Genomic DNA, 27759 nt, shown 5'->3' with positions numbered 1-27759 from the left:
TTAATGAAGGTATTCTGTAGTTCTTAATGTCACTTGTTATAAAACCAAAATGTACATTGAACCAGTGAACCAGTACACAGGGTTCATTGGTTTTGTGTCGACAGTTAAATCAACACCATTGCTTAATTCAGCTTTCAATTTTTGGCACCAGGTAGTCTTATACAAATGTTTTACCATTCCCTTTGCTTTACAGCATTTGCACTTGCATACTTGCTTGATTTGATTAGACTTCACCTCCGAAAGGAAAGGCATCTATTTAGCTGTCACTTTACCCCCAGCAACTAGGCCCGTAGCTGGCCTATCATGCATGCACAATGAGTCTCAGCTTGAGTAATAAGGCACCTGGCCACGTTAGCTATAACAAGTGAGACAGTGGGCCTTTGCTTTCTCTTTGTCCTATTTTCTCTTTTGTTTCCTCATTTTTAGAACCCTGGTATTAAGGTTTTTTTCTGCCACCCCGGGGGGGGGTAAACTTTTTTTTTAATCGTTTATTTTTACATCATTTTGTGCATTTTTCCATCTCACTTGTAATCCCTGTGGGCTTCCCTTCACCAAATTAAACTTTGTTACTATAGTCTACATCTGAAGATTCACTCTGTTTTATATTTCTAAACTCATAAAAAAAAATATATAATGCAACAAAGGAATTTATCAATTTTCTGTGTTTATTTGCTAACACTTTGGAGTATTTACATTACATTTAGTTATTACCTTAAGAACTTTAGGGTGAATTAAAGTTAATAACTTTAAGGATATGTTGAAAACAATAAAAATTTATATAAAAATGGAATGTCTTGGAAAGGCACTATAGTAAAGACAATCAATCTCTTGGCTAATCCACACTTTTGTGTGGGATTGGAGTTTATGAAACATTGTAAACCAGACTATTTCACCTTAAGGCAACTTAAAATGACCACCTTTTTTATGCAAAATGGAATTTGTTAAGTTTCTACCTGAAGGTCCAGAAGAACATCAGTACTGATAACCATGGTTTTGACCATTAGAAAGAGTCTAACCTCCCGACCTTTAATGTTGTTTTGGCTAGATAAATTAATCAACTGTCACTTTGAACTATATCCCCAGCTAAAATTTAAAGAGCACCTATATTGGTTCTCTCCACACACATTCATAAAATATTTTTACCTAGATCAAGTCTTTTTTGCCTAGAATTTCAGTTTGTTCTGACGATTCTTAATTTCACCTTATTTCACATCTGTAGTCTATCTGAAAAATCTGCTCTAATAGCAGTCAGAAAGGGCATCTCATTTTGTTTTTAAATCCCATTTACCTTGTCCTAAATTTGTTCTCCTGAGTAGATTTGGTCCCCAGCAGCTGTTAGTTGCTTTCTACCTTCTTTCCTCTTTTCCCCTCATTGCTTCTTTTGCCTCCTTTTTCTTTCCTGTCTGTCATAAACATAGACAAGGTTCTTTCCAACCCTTTTACCTACCTTCTCAAGTGTGAGCAGAAAAACTACAAAGAATTCCTTATAGTAATATCCTATCAAACTATCACTTCATTGTGTGATACCTGAGTGGTCTAAGCCCAAGATGCTGATGTAATCTCTTCTTGACATAACTGCCAAGAATAATCCCACCTTAATTTCACCAGTTTAATTTTCCAGTAATTGAGACTTGGTTAAAGAAACCTTTGGGAGAGAATTTTCAAGAAGGTTCTCTAAAACTAAGATGTTGACAAACAAAATGAAAATGTTGAGAGAAGTTTGATTGGTCAGTAAGAGAAAAGAATTTTGCCAGAAAGGGAAGTATAGTCACAATTATGAATCATGTTTTTCTTGCCCACTGGAATCTAAACCAATTGGAAAATAGCCCCAAAATCCAGATGGGGAGAAAGATTCTTTGATCTTTACAGCCACAAGAATGGTTATCCTAAGGTTCCTGAATTAGAAAAACTGACTGCTGTAATCAAATCTGAACCTCCTACTGCAGTCGCCTAAATTTAGATCTTGGAATTGCATTTTAGGTGAGTCTGTAAAGCAGGTATTTAACAAACCAGAGAGGTAATATTCTAATCCAAACATCACTGAGTCAGGAGGAAGAGACTCAAGCTATCTCTTAAAAGGCTAACCCTGCCTCTTGGCTAGCTGTGTTACCTCCTAGAAAGAGCAGGAAAACAGTTGCGGTGCTGGAAAGACAAATAGGACATAACCATTTAGAGCCTACTCCACCATATTAAGGTAATAGAGGCAATAAGCTGAAGTCCTCTCCCCTCTATTGAAATGGAATCCATGTGGGTAAGCCATTTTAAAAACTCATTCCACTATAATATGACATTGCTTGGAAGCCTTTTATTCTCCTTAGTGACAGATGTTTCTTAGAAATAAAATCAGGTCTGATTGCTTTCTAGCTTATTTTTAAAACTTTCTCTCTCTGTATCATTTTGAAATATAACATTTCCCCTGAAATGAAATAAACTCAAGCATGCAGCTGTTCATTAGATATGGAAGTTAGTTTTATCAAATGCTATCTGTTTACAGGTCGTAGGCCATAAAGAAGGTCTGGATGTTATGGAGAGAGCTGATCCATTATTCCTTTTAATTGGACTCCCTACTATTCCTGTCATGCTAATATTAGGCAAGATGATTCGCTGGGAGGACTATGTACTTAGACTATGGCGCAAATACTCAAATAAACTTCAGATTTTGAATAGTATATTTCCAGGTAAGGTCCTGAATTATAACTGTACTGTGCATGACAAATTAGTCTCTCAGAAGAATCCTAGCATGGTTTTTTTAACTTTAAAATATTTTAGGGCTTTCCTGTTGGCACAGGGGTTAAGTCTCAGCACTATCAAGCTATTGGCAGCCACTGCAACACAAGTTCTATCCCTAGCCAGTGAGCTGACCCACATGGTGCAACAGACCTCTCCTGTCTCACCCGCTGTATCCCTCCGCAGTGTATTTCAGTCAATCTGCCTGTTCTGCTCCCATTTCTGTCTCTGGTGAATCCTCTCATTCCGTGCCCCTCCCCCGTGCACTCCTGGCTTACACTCCTGCTCTTATATGCATACATTTAAAAGGTTGTTTTTTTTTTTTAAGGTATTTTAGCTATTCTGATTTATTAGCACTTGATACCCTGCATTTTTTCCCTCTAGGTATTGGTTGTCCTGTTCCTCGAATACCAGCTGAGGCTAATCCTTTAGCAGATCATGTCTCTGCTACCCGAATTTTGTGTGGAGCCCTTGTCTTTCCTACTATTGCGACAATAGTTGGTAAACTGATGTTCAGTAGTGTTAACTCTAATTTACAAAGGACAATCTTGGTAAGATGGCTTTAATATTACTTTTTTTTTTTTCAAGTGACTATACAAAAGATAATGACCTTCACATTTGTTTAATAAAGAAAAAATGATGGGACTACGTAAGTATTCATTCTGTGACTCCTGGGCCTTGAGCCTGTATTAGAGCCCCACATCCAAAAGCAGTGAAGAGGAGTATCCCCTGCAGTAGTTTTGGCCTTCCTGAATATTGTTGTAGGTGATCTCTCTCCTGGAATATGTATAAATAGTCATACCTACCCATTTTCTAGCAAAATGGGTGAAAAGCTTCTCCTCTAGAGTCATTCTGATTAAAGTCCTATCACAAATAATGCCTTGCTGAGGCTCATAAATTTCTTGTTTGTAAAATGGAGATAGTGATAGTAGGTACCTCAGGATAATTGAGGTTTATGTGAGGTATTTCATTTGAGTACTAGCATATAGTAAGCACAGTGTTGTTTGAGATCATGATCATCATCATCATCATCGTTCCTGTACATACTACACGAGTATTTTCTCTCCTATATCAGAGTGGACGTAGAGCTGGAAGATTACTTGAGAGGATAACAGGGAAGGTATCTCTCTGAACCTCTTGTTACCAGTGGTTTCTCGCTCTTCCTCTTTCATCGCCTAGTGGACAAAAATTTTAGTTGCAGTAATATGAATTAGTTTAACATGAAAATTGGTGTCTTTTATTATCTAAGTAAAATTCTCTTTTTTTATTGTTTCTCTAAATCTGTCGATTTCCCTTTGTATCTTAGGGTGGAATTGCTTTTGTTGCCATAAAAGGAGCATTCAAGGTTTACTTCAAACAGCAGCAATATTTACGTCAGGCACACCGCAAAATTCTAAATTATCCAGAGCAAGAAGAAGCATAAAACTGTGACTGTTCTGCAGTCCTCTCATCCTTATAAGTCTGTTGTGTTGTTTTGATTCCATCATTAATGCACAGTAGTGAAGACTTGTAATAAGCTGCTGCTCTCATATTTTTAAGAAATATAATAAAGCACTTAGGGCAGGGGGAATCCTCTCAGTAATCACGGAACCTGAGGATGGGATTTGTTTTCATTGTTTTGTCTGTACAACTTTTATGGCAGTCATCTGGCATTATCTTAGCATGGTAAACCTGGATTTTGTTCATATTTTCTCCAGACAGAAATGTAAAGATCAAACTGTGCAAGTATTTAAAAATGCACATACTGTTTTATTGAAATGCCTCTTTTGTACATGTTCATGTTCAGTGTTTTCTTAGAATCAGCAACTCAACTCAATGAAGGTACTATGAGGATTTTTCTCACTGGCATAATTTGATTAAATCTAAATAGGAATATATGTTCATATGAGGAAATGTAAATTAAATTAGTTATAATTAAATAACAAACCAAAAATGTATGTAAACGTTCAAATGATTATCTGAACAAATGCAATTTTGCTGTGTTTTTGTTTTTTTTTTTTTTTTAACCCATGTGATGTCCTCCAAAATGTATAGGGTGAAATTCACAGGGCTTCCAGATCACTTTTTCTCTATTAAATTTTATTTATATAATGTTGACATCTCATAGTTTCATAATGCAATTTTGACTTATGTAGTCTTAATTATTGTGTGTGTGGGGGGTGGGGCAAGGGTGGAGAGAGTCATCAGATTCCTTCCATCACGGGGATTTTTAAATCCATATTTCTAGAAATTAGAGCTGCCAGTTTATAGTAGTTTGAGCACAGACAATGATTTGCAAAAAATCAATAAAGTTACTTTACTCTCCTCTTTCACTGATTCAGTTATTCAGGTATTTGTTAATCACCTCCTGTTTTGCCAGGCACTCTGCAGAGTGCTATGAAATACAATGGTGAGCAAAACAGATTTGGTTCCTGCTTTTACACAGTTCATGGTCTAGTTTCAAAAGAGATAAAACCAGCAGTGAGTAAACCAAGGTGAGGCCTTGAGATCCTTGTTTTTATACCAGTAAGTGATTTAATTATGAAAACAGAATTCTTGAATAAACATTGAGCTCATTGTTTTTGGCTTAAGTGTATTATTTTAAAAAGAAAACCAATACTAATGTTTTTAGGTTTTAATTGTCTCATGATGAGGCTAGCACCTTAATAAGCACTGTTTAACTAATTTATATTCATTTTTCAAAATCATTTATTTATTTTAAGCTTTCAATAGTGGTCCTTTTAATGTTTAGCAGTTTGAAAGATCTTATTTCTATTAATTAAAGTTAAATTTTAAAAAGCTAGTTCCAAAGGCCCTAGTTTCTTGTTCACAGTATCTAATGCATGACAATAATGTTTCCCTGTACTGATAATACGCCACTTCTGTTTAGGAAGAAGTGTAGCAAATATAGATTGAACTATGGTAGATTGCAATTTAGTAATTTAAGACAAGTACCTTTCGATAATACAAATGTCTTAATTTTGAGTTATAATGAAGTTCATGTGTATGGTTACTGAACACTCGAAATTGTAATTATTTGGGGAGGAAGGGATAATGTGACAGCAGGCACTATTAAGAACAATGCTATGTTCTGGAGGGGAAATCAAAAGCTATGACTGTATATTAAAACTTAAATTATATAGCTATAATTATAAAATATATTGGCTTTTCTTCAATTTCCAACATTAAAAGACATTACATATTTCCTACATAATTTTGTTGTATAGAACAGCTTTTAGGCTGCCTTTACTAAAATTATACAAGCACACAGCTCCCCATTTACTACTTTAATGCCCAGGATGAGGAGTAGTTGCCTGGGTTTATTGACATAGGGCTAGTGAAAGCCTAGGAAACACATTTTCTTCAGGGGCAGATGGGAGGGATTTCTAGGGTTGTGGGGAGGAAACTGCAAGTGCCTGGGGACCAGAGTGGCCTCTAGCCCTGGAACTGGATACTTTTTATCCTATAAAGCCTTAGCTCAAGAAATCACGTGCCAGTCCTTAAAATGGTGACTGCACCACCATGAAATAAAAAAGCACAGGCTGACTAAAGTTGGATTGACCTGGGTTCAACTCCTAATTCTGCTTTTAATTATGTTTGTGTAACCGTAGCCAATTATACTAAGCTAGCTTTTAGCTACAGTTTTCTTCATCTCTGAAATATACATAATAACTTTTCTCAGATAACTATTTCTAAGATTTAACTTAGAAAGAAACAGAGGCACTTTAGACTCAAAATAGCCCCCCTAACATGGCAATTGCTGAAGAGTGCTTGCACTCTAGGAAAAGGAAATGAAGAGGTAAAAAGAAGGCACTAGGGGACAGAACAAAGGGATGCTGTAAACTTCTGGGATGGGTGGGTATACTTTGTGTTTTTCTGTTTATGTTCACATTGCTTTACTGTGTTATTTCTATAAACTTTAATGTTTTAAACCTCTTTTATAAAACTCAATGATGACTAATAGAATTCTTTGCAGAAGTTAATTTATCTCCACAGTGGCTGAAAATATTGTTCATCATTTAAATGATTATTAAATGACTGTGAAGAATATAAAATTAAACTTAGTGACTTAATTAGTCACTGCCTTGCTAACTGTGCTGTAATTTTTTAAGTCTTGTTTTTAATATAGCAAAGTATCTCAATACTGGCTGAAATTAGGCTAAATAAAGAATTTTTATGTTCTCTAGGTGTACTTTGTCTGTTGAACATCTCCCAAAATATAGTTGACTAAATATGTACCTGCATAATTATTTCAGAATCAAAGCTATCAGGCCTCCCTAGTGACTCAGGGGTTAATAGCCCAGCTTGATCAAGCTATCGCCACCACTGCAGCATAAGTTCAATCTCCAGCCAGGGAGATGAACCAATGGCACATCAGACCTCTCCTGTTTCACCTACTGCTCCCCTCAACAGTGTATTTCAGATCTGACTTCTGCTTCCCACTCTGGTGAATACTCTCACCTCTACCCCACCTAGCACCTCTGGCCAACCCCCCAGATCTTGTATGCATAAATAAATAAATAAAAATTTAAATCATAGTTATCAAGATACTAGTGAGTTTCTCTTTTAGTAAAAAATAATTGCATTAAAAAACTTGTAGAAGCTCTCCCTGGTGGCGCAGCGGGTTAAAGCACTGCACTAAGAAGCTTAAGCCGCTTCTGCATGAGTTTGATCCCTGTCTGTCCCGGAGGAGATACACATGGCTTGGCAGACCTCTTCTGACAGCCCACTGCTCCCCTCAGCAGTGTACTTCGTCGACCTGCCTGTTCTGCTCCCCACTCTGTCCCTGTTGAATCCTATCATCCCCCACATCTCTGGCCTGTACCCCAGTTCTGTATGAATAAATAAATAAATCTTTAAAAAAAAAAAAAAACTTGTGAAAGCATTACGCAAGCAAGAGAAGTTAGGCTTTCATTCTGGCCAACTCTGTGAGTTAAGCATTTTTATAACAGCCTGCCAGGTTACTGTATGTCAACAAATATACTACTTTTCCCAGATTAGATGTTTGTTGAACGAGGATCTGTGCTAAGTCCTGGGGTACAGATCTTAAGTATTTTTTTTTTCCTTTATTGTTGTAACTAGGTTACAACACTACATGATTTAGAGAAATAGGTTTATACCTTCTCAGATGTAACCACACTACTCCCACAGACCTTAGTCTTAATGGCATTACCACCAAAAGAATGTAAGATCCATAAGGTATAGACTTTGTTTTACCACTGTTTACTACTCTGTTCCACAAATTAACAGCATTCTGGGTCACAGTGGAACACTTTGAACCCTGAGAAGATATGCCCTGTTTAACTATCAAAATTAGCAAGAAGAAACCTGTAACAGGAAAACAGGTAATATTTATCTTTTAATAATACACATTTTTTTCAATGTACTGATTTTGTGCAAAGATAAGCCATGCAAAAGTAATTTTGAAGTATAAATCTTAATGAATTTTTACAAAATGATTGTGTCATCAGGAGACAGAAATTGCATCAGTTATTTGAGCAATGAAAACATAAGGAATTGTTAATGGAGAGCAAATAATGAAAGGAGTAAAAGAATAAAAGTAGCAAGGACCCCCCAAAATTTCAAAACAGTTACCCCAAGGTTGGCAGGAGTAGATATTAGGTCTCTAAGAACTGGGAAAGGGCTCTTCCCCATTCTTTGAATAAGGTGTGACTGCCTCAGACTGGTATCTGAGGGGTGACAGAAACTTCCATGAGACTTGGATAAAGCTGGAGTGTATAAGCTGAGCTGATGGGAAGAGAGGCCTAAGGGTATAGTTAGACATCAAGCTGCAACCTCTTGTGCTAGTGGATTCATAACAAGCAAGAAGCTAGAACAAAGATGTCTTCCTGATGTAATTGCCTCAGTGTCACTCCAATGTCCTCTGTTAAAAGAGCCAAAATATCAAAGGGCTTATGTTAACAGGAGCCAGTGTTTTGTCACAAAGTTTGGCAAAGAAGGATGAATTTGGCATTCAGAGAAGATATACTTGCATTTAAGTGCAACATATCTAAAGTTATGTGTTGTAGCAGACGTGTAAAAAGAACCACCTAAATATCAGTTATAACTTGGCAAAATAAATTATGGAATCTATCCATAATGGAATGCTAGGTAGCCACAAACAGGAATGAAAAAGCTGTTTACATTCTGATATGAAAATATTTTATGGCGAAATGGATTAAAGCGCAGCAATGGGAAGCCAGCTGTAGCTGCTTCAGCGTGGGTTCTATCCCAGTCTTGGAGGTGGCCAATGGCACAGCAAAGCTCTCCTGTCCCACCCCTCAGCAGTGTACTTCGTTCATCTGCCTATTTGTGCCCTACTCTGTCTGGTGAATCCTCTCACTGCCCCTGCACATCTGGCCTATGTTTTGTATGAATAAATAAATCTTTTTAAAAGTATATTTCTAACTGGTAAAAAGGGGAAAACAACATTCATAACAGTTCTACAAAGTGGTATCAGTAGAGGAAAATGGGGGATGGGAATTATATAAACATTTGTTTATGAATTTAAGGAATTTCTAGAAAGATACACAAGGAAACTAGTTTTCCATTGGTTTGGGAAACTAGGGAATGGAGGGTAGAGGTGGGAGGTTCTTTATTATTACCATTTATACATTTTTTCTTAATGTTTTCCTTAAATTTTTTTTAATAGCAAAGAGGTAATGGTATCGACTAACTGCCAGATCACATAAATCTGTGACGCTGGGAAGAACACTATCAGCTGATAAACTGTATCACAACCTTTCTGAGAGCTGACAGCATGACTAAATATGGGCCATGGACCTAGCTTTACATGTTCCAGAAAAACACAGCTTCATTCAGATCTCCTCCTATCTCAAGGTTGGGCTCTGGTCTTGGTCTTGAGTGATGGAGATTATCTGGTAAAGGTTTATCTGTTTTCATTTTGATGACCTCTGACAACTTTCCCAGGTCAGGTTTCACAGCCCAGCTGTCCAACTCACCCTCCTCAAACTTGCTTCTGATTCCAACTGAGAGAAAACAGGTGCAGACTGAAATAATCAAAGCAGGTACAACATTTTTTGGTAGAAGGCTCCACACAGTGCTTTATCTGTGTGTAAATGTCCAGAGCTGACATGTCTGCCTTCCTCTAAGCAACCTTGGGTCTCTCCTCACCGAGAGAACATGATCTCCTTGCTGGGCTTACCGCACTGCGTGTGATAGTGGTGGCCCACAGCTATCACCACAGAACTGACTTCCATCTCCTGCACCTTCAGATCCTCCAGAGTAGACTGGCAGCTCTTCTTTCCCTTAGCCACCACCTGGATGAGGCACTCACAGTCATGTTACCTGGCCTTGAACTCTGGGGTCCACCACAGAGAGGGTTACCTAGTGATTATGCACGTGCCTGTAGATGTTTTATTTTTATTTCACTGTATTGTTTTTTGCTCCCTATCTACCTGGGGTCCATAAATAGAACTTCCAGTAGTATTGAACAAACACTTTTTAAATGAATTTGTTCTAAGATTCATTTTTTATAGGACATTTTGCAACTACTTTACAGAAGTAAATGGGTTTTGAAACAAATAACCATATCCCCAACTGTAAAAATGGATGCTAGAACTTTTTAAAGCAGGAAAATAATATGTTCTTAGGTTTATTATTTGTTCACTTATATGTTGAATAAATATTCCTCGAAAACCTCGGATGTGCTAGACACAGGAAATTCAGAATAATAACTTGTGGTATCCAACATTTATTGCATGCTTATGTACTTTTCTAGGTATAAATTACTTTTCTAGGTATACATTATTAACTTAATGTTAATAACTCAAACATACTGTTTTCATACCATTTATAAAATGACAATGTATTACAAATGAAACAACCAAGTGCTCAATATTATGTGCTGTTGTAACAACTTCATTGATACAGATGCACATCCTCAGTCCTATTTCCTACATGTAGCTAACCTCTACTTTTTTCCTAATATTTCCATCATCTCTTAAAAATAACTCACAGAAATCTTTGGGATTGATTACTAGGTTTGCTTAGCATTCTTCAGTTACTACTAACATGGGTGCCAGAAAGGGCCAATGCTTCATTCACTTCAGCCTTAGGGGATTTTGTTTCCTTCTGCTTTGAGTGTTGTTTTGGATGCAGGCCCAGCTCAAAGATTCCAGCTGAAGAAATGCCTGGTCCCTGCAATCCTAACATGGTTCATCTCACATCTATTGGCTCCTGGCAAATTAAGTATCATCTTCACTTGAATAACAGTCACACTATGAGTAAAGAGTTGTGTTGCAGGAAAAATGAAATTTGGATTCTCAAGAATAGAGGCTATAGATTTCTCATTGTTTCCTTACTAAGGAAAATATCTTTTTAAAGATGTATTTAGTCATTTTCACCTTATGAAATATATTCCCTTTATAAAAATATTAACATTTCATATATATGTAACAGAAAACTAAAGTCACTCCACAGTCCCCCAGAAATAACAACAGTGAGTAGTTTATAGAGTATATTCTCCAGATGAATCCTCTCATCCCCCACACCTCCGACCAATGACCCAGTCATCTATGCAAAGATAAATAAAATCACAAAAATGAATAAAGTAGTCCTTAAAAAGAAAAAGGGAACACTGGAGTGGCAAAGGGCAGCTTTACATTACTGCCACTAGAGGTGCCTTGACAAAGGGTTTTGATAGGGGATGCCCTCTTTGGAGAACTTCTCCCCTTCTTGGAACTCTGCCCCAATTTCCTCTGGGGCCTCTCCTGCACACAAGCACGCTGGGCCCACCATGATCTATGAGGAGTGAGTTACTTGGACTGCTATCCTTGGTCCTGAACCATCTTCATGAGTTAGGGTAATTCACAAATGCAAAGCAGAATGAGAAGGGAAGCTTGATTAATGTGTTCACTGCTGAGCACCACCCCCAGATATTAACTCTGCATTTTTTTTGAAAGTAAGATCAAATGAATCTGATGGTCAGTTTGTAACTTACTGTTCCAGGGTATATTTATTGCTCCTAAGCCAAATCAGTAGACATCTCTTGTTTTTTACTTCCCTGTTGGCACCTGTTCCCTAATCTAGAAATGCATCCTGGTTGTTCTTAGGTGCTTCATTCCTCTCCACTGGCAGGTATGGACAACGCCTGCCCAGCTCCAGGCCACTCAACCTATCCCAACTTCCTGATTACAGTTGTTGGATATGAGTTAACTCAATATGAGCCAAGGGTATAGTTGGGAGGTATGAGATGAGGCCCTCACTATAATGGCACCAACCAAGAGAGATGGAGAGAGAGCAGGTCCAAATAAGCTTTTTCAGCCTTTGAATATTTTTTTATTCTTTAAAAGATTTTATTTTATTTATACACACGAGAGCTGAGGTGTAGGCTGGAGTGTGGGGGGTAGGAGGATTAACCAGAGACAGAGTGGGGAGCAGAACAAGCAGACCTACTGCTTGAAATACACTGCTAAGGGGAGCAGCAGGTCAGACAGGAGAGGACTGCTGTGCCATATGGGTCAGCTCCCTGGCTGGGGAAGGAACTCATGCTGCAGTGGCTGCAGAGAGCTTCATAGTGCTGAGACTTAACCCTTTGCAGCACCAGGGAGGCCCTGGACATTTTTTTAATCATCAGGATAATTTTGAAGCATACCAACAATGAAACCATAAACAACCAGGGCCCAAAGATGATGTGACTACTGGAGTGAGCCTAGTGGGCCAGACAGGACCAATGTCAACACACCACCAGCAGAGATGTCATAGGCTGAGAGCCACCAATGGGTTCACAGACTTTCTTTGTCCTAATTTTTAAACTTGATTTCATGAAAACAATGTTACTTTCCTCTGCTTCTGAAATCTTGGGTTTATGCTACAGTTTCCATAATTGGTCTTACTGCAGCTCTGTGTTTGACACTTATAACAGTGCTTGTCCTCTATGAGGAGCTGAAGAGTGGGAACACCCTCCATCTGCACACTGAGGTCAATGTTGGCTCCCTCCTATCGCATCAGGAGTATTAGACCTGTAACAAAAACACTGGAAGAGAGCTAAGGATTGGAAGGAATAATCTTCTGTGATATAATTTCAGATGATCACTTCTCCAATACATGCAGAATTGGGGGAAATATGACAAAAATGCCTGTAACCCTTACTTGTGGTTTTGAGAGTACCCCTGTCTGAGTAAGGTAGGAAAAAATTTCTAATTAGTGGACATTGAAGTGGGTTAATGTTTACATTATGGGAGAAGGGAGAATTGCCTGGCAGAGGTTCTGGGACAGAGGTAATTAGACAGGAGGCCAAGAGCCTAGATGAGAGACCTCTGAGGAGATCTGAAAAGCCAGAGTGAAACATAAATGGAAGCTATTTTTAGGGGTGTGAGATCAGATTGCAGAGCCAGCAGATCTAGGGATCTAGAATGGTCAGAAGTGGTGTGAAAGCTGGCGAGTCCAAGCAAAAGGTGCAAGGGAAAGGTAATGGTGTTTGAATGACTGCCAAAAGGTGTGCAATTTTTAACAAATTCTAGGGGCTAGATGCCTCTAAACTATATGCAAAGCCCACGAGGAGGACCTGTGCTTTCTTTTGCCAAAGGTTGCCCTTCAGCTGCGGTACAGTCATCAGATCGTGAACATCATGTTACACTGACCTTTAAAAATGTCGCAGCTGAAAGTCAGGAGGAAGGAGGAAGTACATGGTGGGTCCTAGGGACTGGTTCTGATCTGATTCTTAGCTTGCATAGTGGTGATAATGGAGCTCACCTTTGGCTCTTTGCTAAATTGCACACTGGTGGGATTTGGACTCCTTACATCTTATATTTCATAATTAACAGTTAAAAAAAGCTCATCCAAGATGTAATAGAGAAATATTCTGAGTCACTGAGAGAGGGTGGGAAATCAGGGAGGACGTTATCAAATAGTCATTAGAAAGAGTATCTCTATAAAGTTTTTTTATGGGAGAATGTAAATGGTAGATGAAGTGACTAAGTTGTCTACATATACATGCGGTGTCTCATATAAATGATCAAAGTATATGTAGGAAAAGGAGGGAAAGGAAAGCGCTCTCACCACATCCTCTTAACTTTACTCCCAAAATGACCAGAAGTTGGGAAGGCTGTTGAAAGTTCCAATACAATCCAGCACCATGGCGAAGAGCATCCTGCTGAAGACCTGGGAGGTAGGCCCTCCCTGGTGGCACAGCAGGTGAAAGCACAGCACTAAGAAGCTAAAAACCACTTCTGCATGGGTTCGATCCCTGCCTCCCCCGGGGGACCCGACTGCTCCTCCTCTCAGCAGTGTACTTCAACGATCTGCCTGTTCTGCTCCCCACTCTGTCCCTGGTGAATCTTCTCACTGCCCCTGCACCTCTGGCTTGTACCCCAGTTCTTCTGTATGCATAAATAAATCTTAAAAAAAAAAAAAAAGACCTGGGAGGTCTAGTTCGCAGTGCTGCCCCTTACTAGTTGGGTTCATAAAACAAACAGCTTAAGTTCTTTCAAGATATTATTATAATGCTGTTGGGAAATAGATTCTGTGCAAAATATACAGATTATTTTAAAATTTTCTAGACTCACTGCATAGTTTAGGGAGATCCAATTTAGAAGTCCAATGTATCAGGCCAACTCCACCACAATATTGAGATTTTTGCAATCTATATCTTTTTTCCTTATTATGAAAAAGACTGGAAGTGATTGTGAAGGGTTTAGAAGCTCCTTGGGACCCTGATTCACTGCTGTCACCTTTTAATTGTTTGATCTTCAAATAGTATTGCTTGAGCCATGGGAGAAGTTGGGAAGGATTAATTGGGGTACATGCCACACCCTGGGAAAATAAGATGTACCTTGCTGCAGCCTGCCTACCAGCAACTTGTTCCACAAGCATCAGGGCTGACTGACAGGGAGCAAATCCCAGTAATTTGGATTCTACTTTGGGAGAAAAGCTTTGGACATACTAGAAGTCAAAACATTTTTTCTGGGGATAGATTGGGTAAATCAGATTGAAATGGTCAGTTGTCTAGTACAGGATGCAGACTAGCCCTTTGATAGCAAACAGAATATAGTATTTACAGATATTGATTTATAATGCTGCATACCTGAAATCTATCTATTGTTATAAATCAATGTTACCTCATAAATTTTTTTTAAAAAACATTCTTTTCTAACTACCTCATCAGCTTAGAAATACTATGGACTTATATCTTTTTTAAAGATTTTTAAAAAAAAAAATTTATTATGCATACAAAAACAGGCATAGAGGCCTCCCTGGTGGCACAAGGGGTTAAATCTCAGCATTATGCAGCTATTGGCAGCCAGGGAAGCACAAGTTCGATTCCCAGCCAGGAAACTGACCCACATGGAGCAGCAGACCTCTTCTGTCTCACTGCTGCACCCACATCAGTGTATTTCAGTCAGTCTGCCTGTTCTGCTCCCCACTCAGTCTCTGGTGAATCCTCTCACCACCACTCAACCACTAGACTCTAATCTGTACCCTAGTTCTTGTATGCATAAACAAATAAATCATTTTTAAAAATGAGACTGCTAGGGCAGAAATATTTAAGTCTTATCTGATATGACCGTGTGACATAACTATGAAACTGCTTTAGAAATCATCAGATGTAAATTTAAAGCATTCTAATTAAGGAACTTGGAACAAAGAGTGAAGGTCAGGAAACAACTCGAAGAAGCAGCTCCCAATAGCTAAAAGTAATACAGTTTAAGCAATAAAATTGATTATGAAGGTGATGTACCCAGCCCACATAAAATAAATATATTTTAGTCCTCAGTGATTTTAAAATGTGGAAAAAGGAAAACTCATCCCCATAGTATAATTCTGTACAATTAAATAATCAGGAATTACTGAAATAGAAAAATCATCACTTGACAAATACCACACTAAAAATTATAATTAAGGATCATTAATGGATGCAACAATTTGTGGGTAAATGTATAACAGAAACAGGCCATTTACATAATCTCAGCAATAGACTTATTACTTGCAAAGGGGAAAAGTAACTTTACTGATGATACTATCTTAATGTTTGACATTAACATCACCAGTAGAGTAACATATCAGCATCATATGCCTCCTGATACCATGTAATGAGGACATAGCACCACTACTGTGATGCTCTTTCTAAAAATACATAAGCTGAATTTAACTATGATGAAACATAAATCAAATTTAAAAGACACTATAATTCTATACATTATTGGACACTGCTCTTCAAAAATCAGGTCAGCAGATCACTAATTGTACTGGATCAATACTGATTTCCTGGTTTTGATAACTGTCTTGTGGTTTTCAATCATGTTAACATTTGGGGATTTTATCTGAAGGGGTATATAGGAATTCTTTATACTATTTGTATAATTTTATTTTTAAGTCTGAATTATTTCAAACTACAAAATTACCAAGTTTAAAAAGTAACAAGATTGCTCATTAGTACTGATATGGAATAATATCAGTAATTATAATAATAATTCTAATATCTCCAAAATATATTATTGAGTGAAAAAAATGTAACCCTTTCTCTCTCTCTCTCTCACTGATAACCCACAATTTTAATTGTGGTTGTCTGGAGTGGGAACTACAAACTTTATATATATATATATGTATATATATATATTTCAAGTTTGCGGGGGGTGGTGGTGAGAGGTTTTGACACACACACACACATATGTGTATATATGTATGTATAGATAGATACACACACACAGGGTTAGGAGAAAGATTTTACATGATATTAATTTTGTTAGTGTTTGAGTTTCTTAAAGTATCATACATGAATATCTTTAAAATATCACTAAATAACCAAAAACTTTTAACCTTGTAAAATCTGAATTCATTTTACTGACTCTAAGGCCAGACACACCCTTTTCAAGACATTCCATCTTCAATTCTCTCTGTCCTTATTTCTCTAAGTTAAGGCTATAACAAACCATTGTGATTATATTTCCTCCCAAACCCATATTCCCATGGAAACTTAAGAGCAACAGACCAAGAAAGAGAAACAAATTTTAAAAAGTATTTGATTATTTGAAACTATCTAGGCCACTTTCTGATTTCTACTCTATTCCATGAATGCTTTAAAAATGTCAAATGTATAATTCAACTCTGCCATTAAAGAGCATGTGTTAACTATTAAACCCATGTAAGACATATGCAATCCTAATATTCGTGGCAGCATTATTTACAATTGTCAAAAGCTGGCAACAACTTAAGTATCCCCAGGGGACTGGATAAACACAGTATGGAGACATGATGGGCACCACTCAGTGCTACAGAATATGAAATCCTCTCATAGCCACAACAATGATGGACCTAGAGAGTATTATGTTTCGTGAAATAAGTCAGAGGAGAAAGACATACACCATATGATTTCACTCACATGTGATGCATAAAAAAAAAAGCTAAAAACAAAACAAAAATAAACCTTTAGACTACAAAAAGAAAGACAAGAAAAGAATTAGCCTGTAGGCTGTGGTTTGCCCACATTGCCTGTAGCTGTCATATGTCATATTAAGATAGTCAGCGCCTTCTGCTTCCTACTCATTAGATGACAATCAAATAATGCAACCAATAATGAACAGTGTGTGCCTATTTCTGCAATGTGGAAAGGTTAGGTGTATTTGTAGACCAAATGATGGCAAAGCGCACAGCTGATGTTGCCCTTGGCAAAGCTGTGAAGGTGTATACTGTGGACTCTACTGCTCTGTTTCCTTAGGTAAGGGAAAGTTGATTCCAATAATCTTTGCAAGATGATATAGTGAAAACAGTATTTGTCAGATAAATAGCTGCATACCAGAAATAAAGTGCCCTTAGTTTTAAGCATGGTCAGGTAACTAGGATAAACAGAAAATGTGAAAGTCTATCTCTTTGCGCTTTTAAAATGTTGCTGGAGGAAGTGAAATCTTTTTGAAAGATGTTTTACCAGAGTGTTAAAAATCTTAAAGTGAGCAGAAATAAAACTTTGAGCTATGAAGAACAAGGAAGTGGGCAAATCTTCTCTCCCTCCTCCCCCTAAACAAATCTGTTTTTTAAAACATATCTAAACAAATCACTCAGTGCTCTGGAGTCAAATGCATACATAAAGTTGAGTGATACTTAAAGATCTGCTGGAACTTTGGGTAGGAACAACAGGGATCTGCAACCTTCTAGGACTGCTTCCACCCCATTACCAAGTTTGGTTGGTGCAACTGTTTGCCAAGGACCAGACAGGAGTTGGAAACCTGCTGAGCTGCAAGTAGGGCAAAGATGATTTGAAAGGGAGAGTGAAAAGGCCGGGGTTGATAGTGCTGTCCGTGAAAGTAGCAGCTCAGTAAAAATTAAATGCTGAAAACCTGCAGCTCTGCTGGCCTAACGCTGTGGTCCCAGCTGGGGTGAGTGGTGGATAAGCCAGAGATTTACTGCCACAACTCTGGAAATGCTAGAGCAATAATAAAAAGCTCAAATAAGCTCTCTGCTTGTATCTGACTAGAAACAAGACCTATGATCAGGGAGACGCAAGAGGACCAGCCAAGAACAGACTAGAAAACTACCTGAAGTCAGACTGCCTCCCCATCTCCTCATCAGTGAAGAATAAAATGTTAGGGACTTCAGATGTTTAAATACAACCTTTGTGCAAATCAGTGACTGACCACTAAACTGTATGATATGGGAGGAGCTCCCCTAGGAAGTCAGGCTACCGATAAAATAAGAATAAAAAAATTGAGTAGCCACATCAGCACTGTACACAGTGAGGAAGGTGGTTCTGCAGATGCAGGGCAGGCAAGTTACTTAAATTAAATCAAAATAAAGCAAACTAAAAGGAGCCCTTGGGAAGAAAAATTGTTATCTCTAGGTGCTATAGTATATTGTTTTTCAGCTTTCAACAACAACAAAAAATGAGACATAAAAAAACCCAGAAATGTATAGTTCACACAAAAGGGAAAAAAGCTCTCAATAGAAACGGACTCAGAATGAGCCTCAATGTTGACTTTAGCAGATAAAAATTTCAAAACAATTGTTTGAATGTGCTCAAAGAATCAAAGGAAACCATTTAAAAAATTAAAAGAAAATCTGACAACAATAATTCAGTAAATAGACTCAATAGAAAATATCAACGAAGCTAAAACTACATGAAGGTAAATTCTAGGGCTAAGAAATAAAATAGCCAAAATGAAAAATTCACTTGGATAGGTTCAATAGCAGATCTGAGAGGGGAGAAGGAAGAATCAGCAAACATGACTCTTGATCAATAGAAACTGTCCAATCTGATGAATAATGAGAAAATAAATGAAGAAAAATGAATGGAGCCTCAGCAACATCAGGGGCAGCACCTATCAGGCCAACTTACATGTGGTGGGTCCCCAGAAGGCGAGGAGCACAAGACACACAACAGCACACGAAGAAATAACAGCTCAAAGTAGCCCATATTTCATGAAATGCTCAAGAAGGCCCAAGATAAGCACGCACAAAGTCCATAACTAGACACATCATAATCCTTTTGCTAAAAGCCAAAATGAAGAGACGATATGGAAAGCAACAAAACACAATGACTCAGCGTGCAGAGAGGCACAATACCATTAGTGGTCAGAGTCCTGAGAAACAAGGCAGGAATGGCAGAAAGAACTGAAAAATACAAGCCAGGAAGGATTAACACAGGGGACATGGTGATGGTTCACGGGTGACATGATGGCAGAACCATGGGTTCTACGATGACGTAAAAATAATTAAAGATAAGTCCTCTCTGGTGGCGCAATAGGTTGGAACGCACTACAAGTGAGGTGTAGCCACTTCAGTGTGAGTTCAATCCCCACCCCAGAGGTGACCCACAGGGAGTGGCAGAGCTCTCCTGACCTGCCTGCTGCTCCCCTCAGCAGTGTACTTCATCAATCTGCCTGTTCTGCTCCCCACTCTGTCTCTAGTGAAGCCACTCACTGCCCCTCCACTCTGGCCTGTACCCCAGTTATGTATGTATAAATAAATAAATCTTATAAAATTTTTTAAAAATAAAATAATAAAAGATAAAGAAACCCCAACAAGTATAGAGTTAACAGGACCCTACTTTAAACATGAAACAAAAGAAAAACATTTCCAAATAGACAAAATTAGAGCAAATTTGTTGCTAGTAGATGTGACTTTCAAATAAAATAAGCTAAAATAAGCTCACCAGACTGACAGAAAATGGCCTATATAGTAACTTGAACCCACAAGAAGAAATCAAGAACTCTCAAAATGTTAATATATAGACAAATTTAGGAAAGTATATAGAGAATTAGTTCTCTATTTGTCTCTTAATTTCTTATAAAAATAAAATTGGGGCCTCTCTCGTCAGCTACTGCAGCATGAGGTGACCCTCATGGCGCTGCAGACCTCTCCTGTCTCACCCTCTGCTCCCCTCAGCAGTGTATTTCAGTTAATCTGCCTATTCTGCTCTCCACTCTGTCTCTGGTGAATCTTCTTACTCCTCCCCTGCCACCTCTGGCCTACATCCCAGTTTTTTTATGCATGAAAATAAAATAAATCTGTTTTTTGTTTTAAAGATGAACAGGCCATCAAGCTTCACCTTTTTAAAAAGAGAAGGTTTTTTTAAAAAAAAAAGTGTAATAGGCCCTCCCTGGTGGCGCAGCGGGTTAAAGCACAGCACTGAGAATCTAAAGCCGCTTCCTCATGAGTTCGATTCCCGCCTGCCCCGGAGGTGACCACATGGCATTGGCAGACCTCTCCTGACCCGCCCGCTGCTCCCCTCAGCAGTGTATTTCGTTGATCTGCCTGTTCTGCACTCCACTCTGTCTCTGGTGAATTCTCTCACCCTCCACATCTCTGGCCTGTATCCCAGTTCTGTATGCACAAATAAAATAAAATCTTAAAAAAAAAAAAAAGTGTAATATGAGCCACTGAAGTGTACACTTTAAATATGCAAACTTTATGGGATATAAACTATATTTGAATAAAACTTCAACGACAAGCACCTGAATAAAGAGGTGTCTTTATTTTTTTCTAATCTGTATGTACTGGTTCTGCAGATAGCAAGCATTTTATTGCAACAGTATATAATAGAAAATTCCTCCATTAGTCAGTCACCAACAGCAGAATAATACTTTTTTTAAAGTGAGGAAAAACCTCAACACACTCCTAGTTAATAAAATTAGAACTGTAAAAGGAAATGATCCAAAAGCACAAAATCCCTTGACATTGTATTCTAGCCCTACAGTAATATCATGTAAAACTCAGTGTCCTCCTTATGCCTATCTCTAACTTGGTGCTTTGTTTTTTATTTTAAGTAAGTGTCTGTTCTGTGCCTTGGAAGCTGGAGGTAGCAGAGTATTACAGATTTATCCCATTTACTAATATTTTCAAATTTAATAACTGCTTTTATTTTCGCCTTAGAGCTTTTAGTTCTTTTAAAAGAATTTCATAGGCCAAATTTTCTCTGTTGTTAATGGACCATAGGTAAACTATCGTCTATCTAAGTTCATATGTATCTACAGTTATCTCTGTTCCTTGGATTTGGAAGGGGTGTTTTGGGATTTTTTGAGGGGTATTTTTTAAATCATAATTTACCACCTCTTCATTTTTCATAACCCTGATGATTAACAGTTACCTTTTGTAGGTTAATATTAACTAAAAGTTGGCAGCCACCTAGTTGTAACTGATATATTATTTCTAAAGCATTCACCAGAACCTTTCTTGTGAATATATAGAACACAATAAAACAAATCTTAAGAAGAAAAAAATTCAAGAAATATAATAATGCATAAATGAAAAATTTAACACTATTACAGAGTTCATAACATATATGATGTAATATACATGACAATAACAGTACAATGGAAGTGGAGGAAACAGAGCTTTATTGTCAGCAAGTTTCTGTATTTTATCAGAATCGAGTCAGTATTCATTTGAAGTAGGTGGCGGTATATTAAGGTATGCACTGTAATCGTTGGCACCAGTGATATTTGAGCAACAGAATTCTTCGTGGATGTGATGTTTACCTGCATCCCTGAATCTTCTTACTGATAGCACAACCCAGACCCCTTTGAGGCAAATAAACATGTTTCCTGACATTTTCAAATGCCTCTATATGTGCTGGGGGAGGAGAGAGGGAGCAGCAAATGTCACCCCTAGTGGAGAACCCTACCCTAAGGCAGCCACTGAGCACACTCAGGGCAAATTAACAGGAAAAAAGCCACGAGAAAGATTTTTATAATAAATACCTTAAAAATACTTTTTAGACAAAAGAAAGTAGAGGTGAACAAGAAAGGGACCAAAAAAGAAAGTACACATAGAAAACAAGATATAAAGAAGCTAATGATAAATGTAGCTATAATTATGTTAAATATTAACAGGCTAAGTACTCCAATTAAAAACATAAATTGTCATATTGGACAAAAAAATACAATCCAACCTCAAACTGTATACAAGAGATATACTTCAGATTCAGACACAAATGATTTGGAAGGAAAAGATGTTTCAAACACACAATATCCAAAAGACAGTCAAGTGACTATCAGTATGAGACAAAGGAGATTTCAAGAGAAAAAAATAATACAGGAAACACAAGGGGTATTTCAGAGGAATAAAAGGGTCAGTATATCAAGATAATATAATAATTATAACAGCACATGCATCAAAATATATAAAGAAAAAGCTGACAGAACTGAAATGAGAACCAATAGATATAGGACTTCAATAGATATAGGCCCTTTAATTTGACCTGACAATTACAGAATACTCCTTCCAAAACAGCAAGATATATAGCTAGCATACCTAGAATATTCTCCAGCAGAAAAAAAAATGAAAAAAGCAAGTCTCAATAGACATCAAATATCTTATTATTTGATATCTTATTAAGGTGTTATTAATACCTTCTTATTACAATGGAATTTTAAATTAGAAATCAAAAATAGTAGGAAATGTATGAGTTCTGCCAATTTTTTTAAATTAAACAACAAACGCTTAAATAACTCGTGAACCAAAGACATCATTGCAAGAATAGAGCTTTCCAAAGGATCCTTATATCTGTAACTATCTTAGCATCTCAGCAAGATTAAGTCTAACTTGCCGCTTGACAAGTAAACAGCTGATGCAGATTCCCTGGATCACTGAGGTTGGCCTCAGCCCAAAGACCAGCTCTTTGAACCTTCACATCATTTTTATTTCGAAGATGAGAGGAAATGAGTTGAGCACCTCTCTACTGACAGTCAAGTTTTAATAGGTTAAGTGAAAATGCTGCAACAAGATTCTGTTTCTCCTCCTATGCCTACTTGCTAAAGATGGACTTGCTCATGACACACAAAATGCCATGTGAGGAGCTTGAAACCTCTGCTCTCTATAAAAGTTCAGGGCTTTTTTTTTTTCCCCCAAGAAGAAAATTAGAGATGACAAAAATAAATAAGTAAATGTAATGTCATGTTGTAAAGAAAAATTTCAATTTGCAAGTCATATTATTCCATTAGCGCCTACATTCGAACTGTCTCATATCGAACTGTCTCATATCAGAGAATGAATTATTATTTAACTAGTTGTTCGACTCTCCTTCAGAAGGACCTATTCCTAGTATATCACACTATTCTCAAACTGAGAATGTGGGTCATCTGGCATTTTCTTTGCCCTGCTTTTCCCTGCAACTATTACATGAAGAATCGGCACAAAATGTCCTCGAGAGAAAGAGGCAGAGGCCCACAGGAGGTGTATTTACAGAGTCATGGTGTTGCAAGATTTGTCCCTAATCCCTTGTTTTTAGATGAAGAAACTAAAGCCAAGGAGAATAAGCACTGGGCTCTAGGGTTAGACACACCAGTTTAAGTCGTTTAAGTCTGGGTTTTTCTACTGTGGGCCCTTGGAGTGTTAACCACATAACCTCTCTGAGCCTATTTCCTCTCATCTGCAAAATAAAGATGATGAAATCTACCTTACAGGGTTACAGAAGGAAAATGAGATGAGTATGCCAAGTGCTTAGGAGAGGGCCTGGCACACACAAGTGACAAGTCAGTGACAAGTGCGAACCATGGTTAGTTGTGGCAGAGCGGGTGTCAGGGCTTTGCTATCTGGCTCCCAGTCCAGCAGAGCCCTGTATCTCCTCCACCCGCAGTCAGCAGCATCGGCTCCAAGCACCACTGCTGGTCTCTGCTGGTCCTGCCACTCAATCCCCAAATCTTGGAGCCTTCTTCATGTACTCCCCACCTTTCATTCACCGGCAGACACTGCAGGCCCAATCCTTCAAATACAGACAGCATTTAACCAGTCTCACACACCTATCCTCACCACCTCCTGGCCAGTCCCCCTACTTCCACTTTTTCTCCTGAGCAGACCAGACCCTAGAGGGGCTCCATTGAAATGTGAGATCATTTTCTGCTTCTGCTCAAAGCCCTCTGAAGAAGCATTTGGCAGCCCCAAGGCAATGTGTTCCATCCAAATGGATGGAAGAGACACAGCCCAAGGAAGATGCTGGATTTGGGATTCCAGTGCCGAGGCCTTGGCCTGGCTCCTTCCCGGCCGGCAGCGGCACACACTCCAGGCGGCCTCCGGGCCGCGTTAGAACCATATGCAGCAGCTGAGGCAGGAAATAACGCAGGGCTTACCTGTATTCCTCGAGGTCTGCTCCCCAAACGCCAGTGTTCTCCTCAGCAGCGGTCCTGGGGCCCAGTTCTCAAAGACGGAATAAAGGAGGCAGACGCCAGCAGTTTCAGGCCAGTTCAGTTAACGCGCACTGAACACTGCTGTGCTGAAAGGGTAGGCGCCACCTGGGCCTCAGGCCACTGCTGCTGCTTCATTTATTTCCCCCGTCCCCCCTTGACTGGGGACCAAGCGGGAGGAGTGCGTGACCCCAAAGCTAGGCCGGCCGAGTCTGACAGGCTGGCAGGTGACGAGAACTCCCCCACACCTCAAGCTTGAGCTCCACCGACCGAGGTCTCGCCATGTAGATGTCCACCTCGCGGAGGCCGTCTTCGCCAGGTGACGTCTCCGGGTGCGTCTTTACCACGCGGCTGCGGTCTTCGCCAGGTGACGTCTCCCGGTGCGTCTTCACCACGTGACCGCGTCTTCGGCAGGTGGACATCTCCAGGGCTGGGGGCTTCTTCTGGGCCTGCGCAGGCGCCAGGCAGCCGTGCTGCTCCCGCTGAGGCCCGGGTGCAGCCGCCATGGGGTCTGCACAGCTGCAGCATCTGCAGAAGGGTAAGCCCTACAGCTGGTGGGTGAACCTGCCAAAGCTCCGCCGCTGCTTCTGCGCCCTCCTGCCATCTTGTCAAGCCTTCACAGCCTGATGTCTTTCTGCGCCTGCGCAGTGACCCAGCTTCATTTTAAACAATTCTATTTTTTTTTATTCCATGATTTTTATTATATGATTTAGGGATACTGGTTCACACTTCTTCAGATCTATGTTACCACGCTACACCCACGACCAAAATACCAATAAACCTTCACCATAGTTTTAATCAGCTTTATTGAGGTAAATTTGATATATACAAAGTATGCATGTATTTGACGCATATGGGTTTTTTTTTTTTTTAAAGATTTATTTATGCATACAGAACTGAGGTACAGGCCAGAGGTGTGGGGGTAAGAGGATTCACCAGAGACATAGTGGAGAGTCCAACAGACAGATCTACTGAAATCTACTGCTGAGGGGAAAAGTGGGAGAGACAGATGTCTGCTGCGCCATGTGGGTTACCTTCCAGGCCGGAGATGGAACTCTCACTGAAGCGGGTGCAGCCAGTTTGGTAGTGCTGCGTTTTAACCTGTTGTGCCACCATGGTTTGATGAGCTTGGGTATATGCACACCCTGTGAAGTAATCACTACGATCAAGGTAATAGACTTACCTATTTGTGTGCCTCTGTTTTATTTTCATTTCAAGTGAGATCTTCCCTCTTGACAAATATTTAAATGTATAATACTATCGTCACTACCATTATATTTTCTGCTTCTATGAGTTTGACTATTTTAGGTACCAGATTTCAGTGAAATCATTCAGTGTCTGTCCTGTGCTTCTTTCCCTTAACATAATGTCCTCCAGGTTCATCTGTGGGGTATGGAAGAGATATCCATACTCCCATGTTCACAGCAGCATTTTCCACAGTACTTAAATTATGGAAATAATACAAATGTTCATGAATATGTGAATTGTAAAATATGTATTATATACATACAATGGAATATTACTTAGACTTAAAAAGCAAGAAACACCACGGGTTTCTGAGAGAAAAATGAGTTGCAGGTAGGACACAGCAGTTGAGAAGTAGTACACAGAAAGAATAGAACATTCATCTTAAAAGGCCAGTAGTGGCCAGGTTACTTTGGAGTCAGTAGAAGAATGATATAAAGGAATGCACAGAAAAAAGGCATTAAGAGTATTAAAAAAATATATCAGGGGAACTGAGGACGTTAGAAGTTCTGATTGTTTAAAGGAATTGATGGACCTTGTGACTATATTTTTTCTGTGTTTCAGTTTGTTGTTGCAGTAAAACAAATCCCAAAGGCAATGCCTTTAAGCAGTAAGATTTCATTATTGCCCCTAAGTCATTGGGCCATTCTTTTGGTCTTGATGGGTTCACTAATACAACGATTATCATTGCAGTTTCTGTTGACTATATGCTGGGCTAATGCTCATGTTTGGATGTGTCTGCAGGTTGGTCTAGACTGAGGCTATGGGACTACTCTGATTATACCTCTTGTAGGTAATGATAGAGCCCCCCCCAAAATATGCAAAATTTCTGAAGGCATAGTCTTGATATGACAGATCTGTCATTTTGCCACATTCTGCTGACCAACGCAAGTCAGAAGATCAAATTCAAAGTCAGCATGAGAAGATACTACCAAAGGTGTGAGTACTGGGAGGGTAAAAGTTCAGGGCCATAATGGGCCAGCCCTAGGTTCACCTCTGTTACTCCACTGTCAGAGATGACCAGAGAAAAACTAAATGGTTAAGACTTTAGAACCACTAGACTTGATTCCATTTGCTTCCTTGCCTGAGTGTGTTTGAACAAGTTTGTTAACCACTCTGGCATCAGGTTTCTCATCTGTAAAATTAGAATACCATTTTATAGGCTACCTCAGAACGAAGGGGATGAGATGACATGAATTGTGAAAAGGCTATCAAGGGCTGATTGCAGATATTATACTATGTAGACCTTGTGGTAGTGGGGGAGTAGCAGGAAAACCCTAAGTGCCTTTCTTTCCTCCAGGCTATAAGTGGGATCAGCTCTGTAAAGATCCTTAACATGGACAAAGGGAGAAGGCACTGGGGAATTTTCAAAGGAATTGATATAAGCAGACTTACATTTTCATAGGCTCCCTGAGTTTAAAAAAAAGTATTTAGTGGGGTAAGGGTAGAAGTAGGTAAACTAGGAGGTATTTCTTCATCCAGGTGAGTGATGATGGTAGGTTTGACCCAGGTCATTGAAACAAAGGTGATAAGAAGAGTGAGTCCCTGTGGCTGGCAGCTTATGTTTGATGATTAGCAATCAGGTGGCCTGATTTCAGCAGAGTGCCCTCTGCCACCCAGGCACGTATGGCCTTCTGTGCACTTCTCTTGATCTCTTTTTCTGAAACTGTCCCCTATGGCTTTCAGCTGATGTAAGATTCAAGTGGCAGGGATCAAAAGGAGTAAGATATGATATAAATAAATACAGAACTGAAGGAGAGATGATATGGGGGAAGAGAAGGCTGTCAGGTCATGGGTTTTAATTGCAAAAGGAATCAGCTCGGGTTGATTTGGACAAGAAGGATTTGTAATGATACTGGGTTGCTCACACACTTGTCAGTATCAGTGGACAGCCAGGTTCTAGGAGACACAGGCTCTGAGCCCTTTAGGTGTGGACATCCCTACCACTGCCAGAGAGAGGTGGCTCTGCAGCTGCATCCTCCACCCCTCCAGCACTGCACCCCAGGTGCCAACCCAGCCCTGCAGCCTCTGCTGCCCCAGGAATCAATCTGAGTGGAGGCGCCCAGCCTCTACCACAACCACGCACATGTACATGCGTTCATCAGAAACAGTATATTGAAAGGACCAGTGAATGTCCTATGATTACAAAATTACCACACTGATTTCTTTCTGTGGCTCTAATGCACACTATCAGAAGGCAAATCCAAAAGCAAAAATTATATTCTTGAAGGAACCA

At 39.1% G+C, this 27759-nt stretch overlaps 1 protein-coding gene across 1 annotated transcript in view; it reads left to right on the top strand.

Annotated features, from left to right (window-relative positions):
- MARCH5 (membrane-associated ring finger (C3HC4) 5) overlaps nt 1-6888 on the top strand; it is a 47082-nt gene extending 40194 nt beyond the window's left edge. Inside the window, exons 4-6 of the mRNA XM_004680628.2 lie at nt 2495-2678; nt 3112-3278; nt 4034-6888. Of these exons, the coding sequence (XP_004680685.1) occupies nt 2495-2678; nt 3112-3278; nt 4034-4150 (468 nt within the window). The 3' untranslated portion in view covers nt 4151-6888. The remainder of the gene's footprint in view (nt 1-2494; nt 2679-3111; nt 3279-4033) is intronic.
- Nucleotides 6889-27759: the final 20871 nt, after the last annotated feature.

The sequence above is a fragment of the Condylura cristata genome, unplaced genomic scaffold (genome assembly GCF_000260355.1).
Source record: "Condylura cristata isolate star-nosed mole 26May11 unplaced genomic scaffold, ConCri1.0 scaffold00011, whole genome shotgun sequence".
NCBI classification, from domain to species: domain Eukaryota; kingdom Metazoa; phylum Chordata; class Mammalia; order Eulipotyphla; family Talpidae; genus Condylura; species Condylura cristata.
Note: the sequence above shows the minus strand (reverse complement) of the source record. Positions and strands in the feature narration are given on the sequence as shown.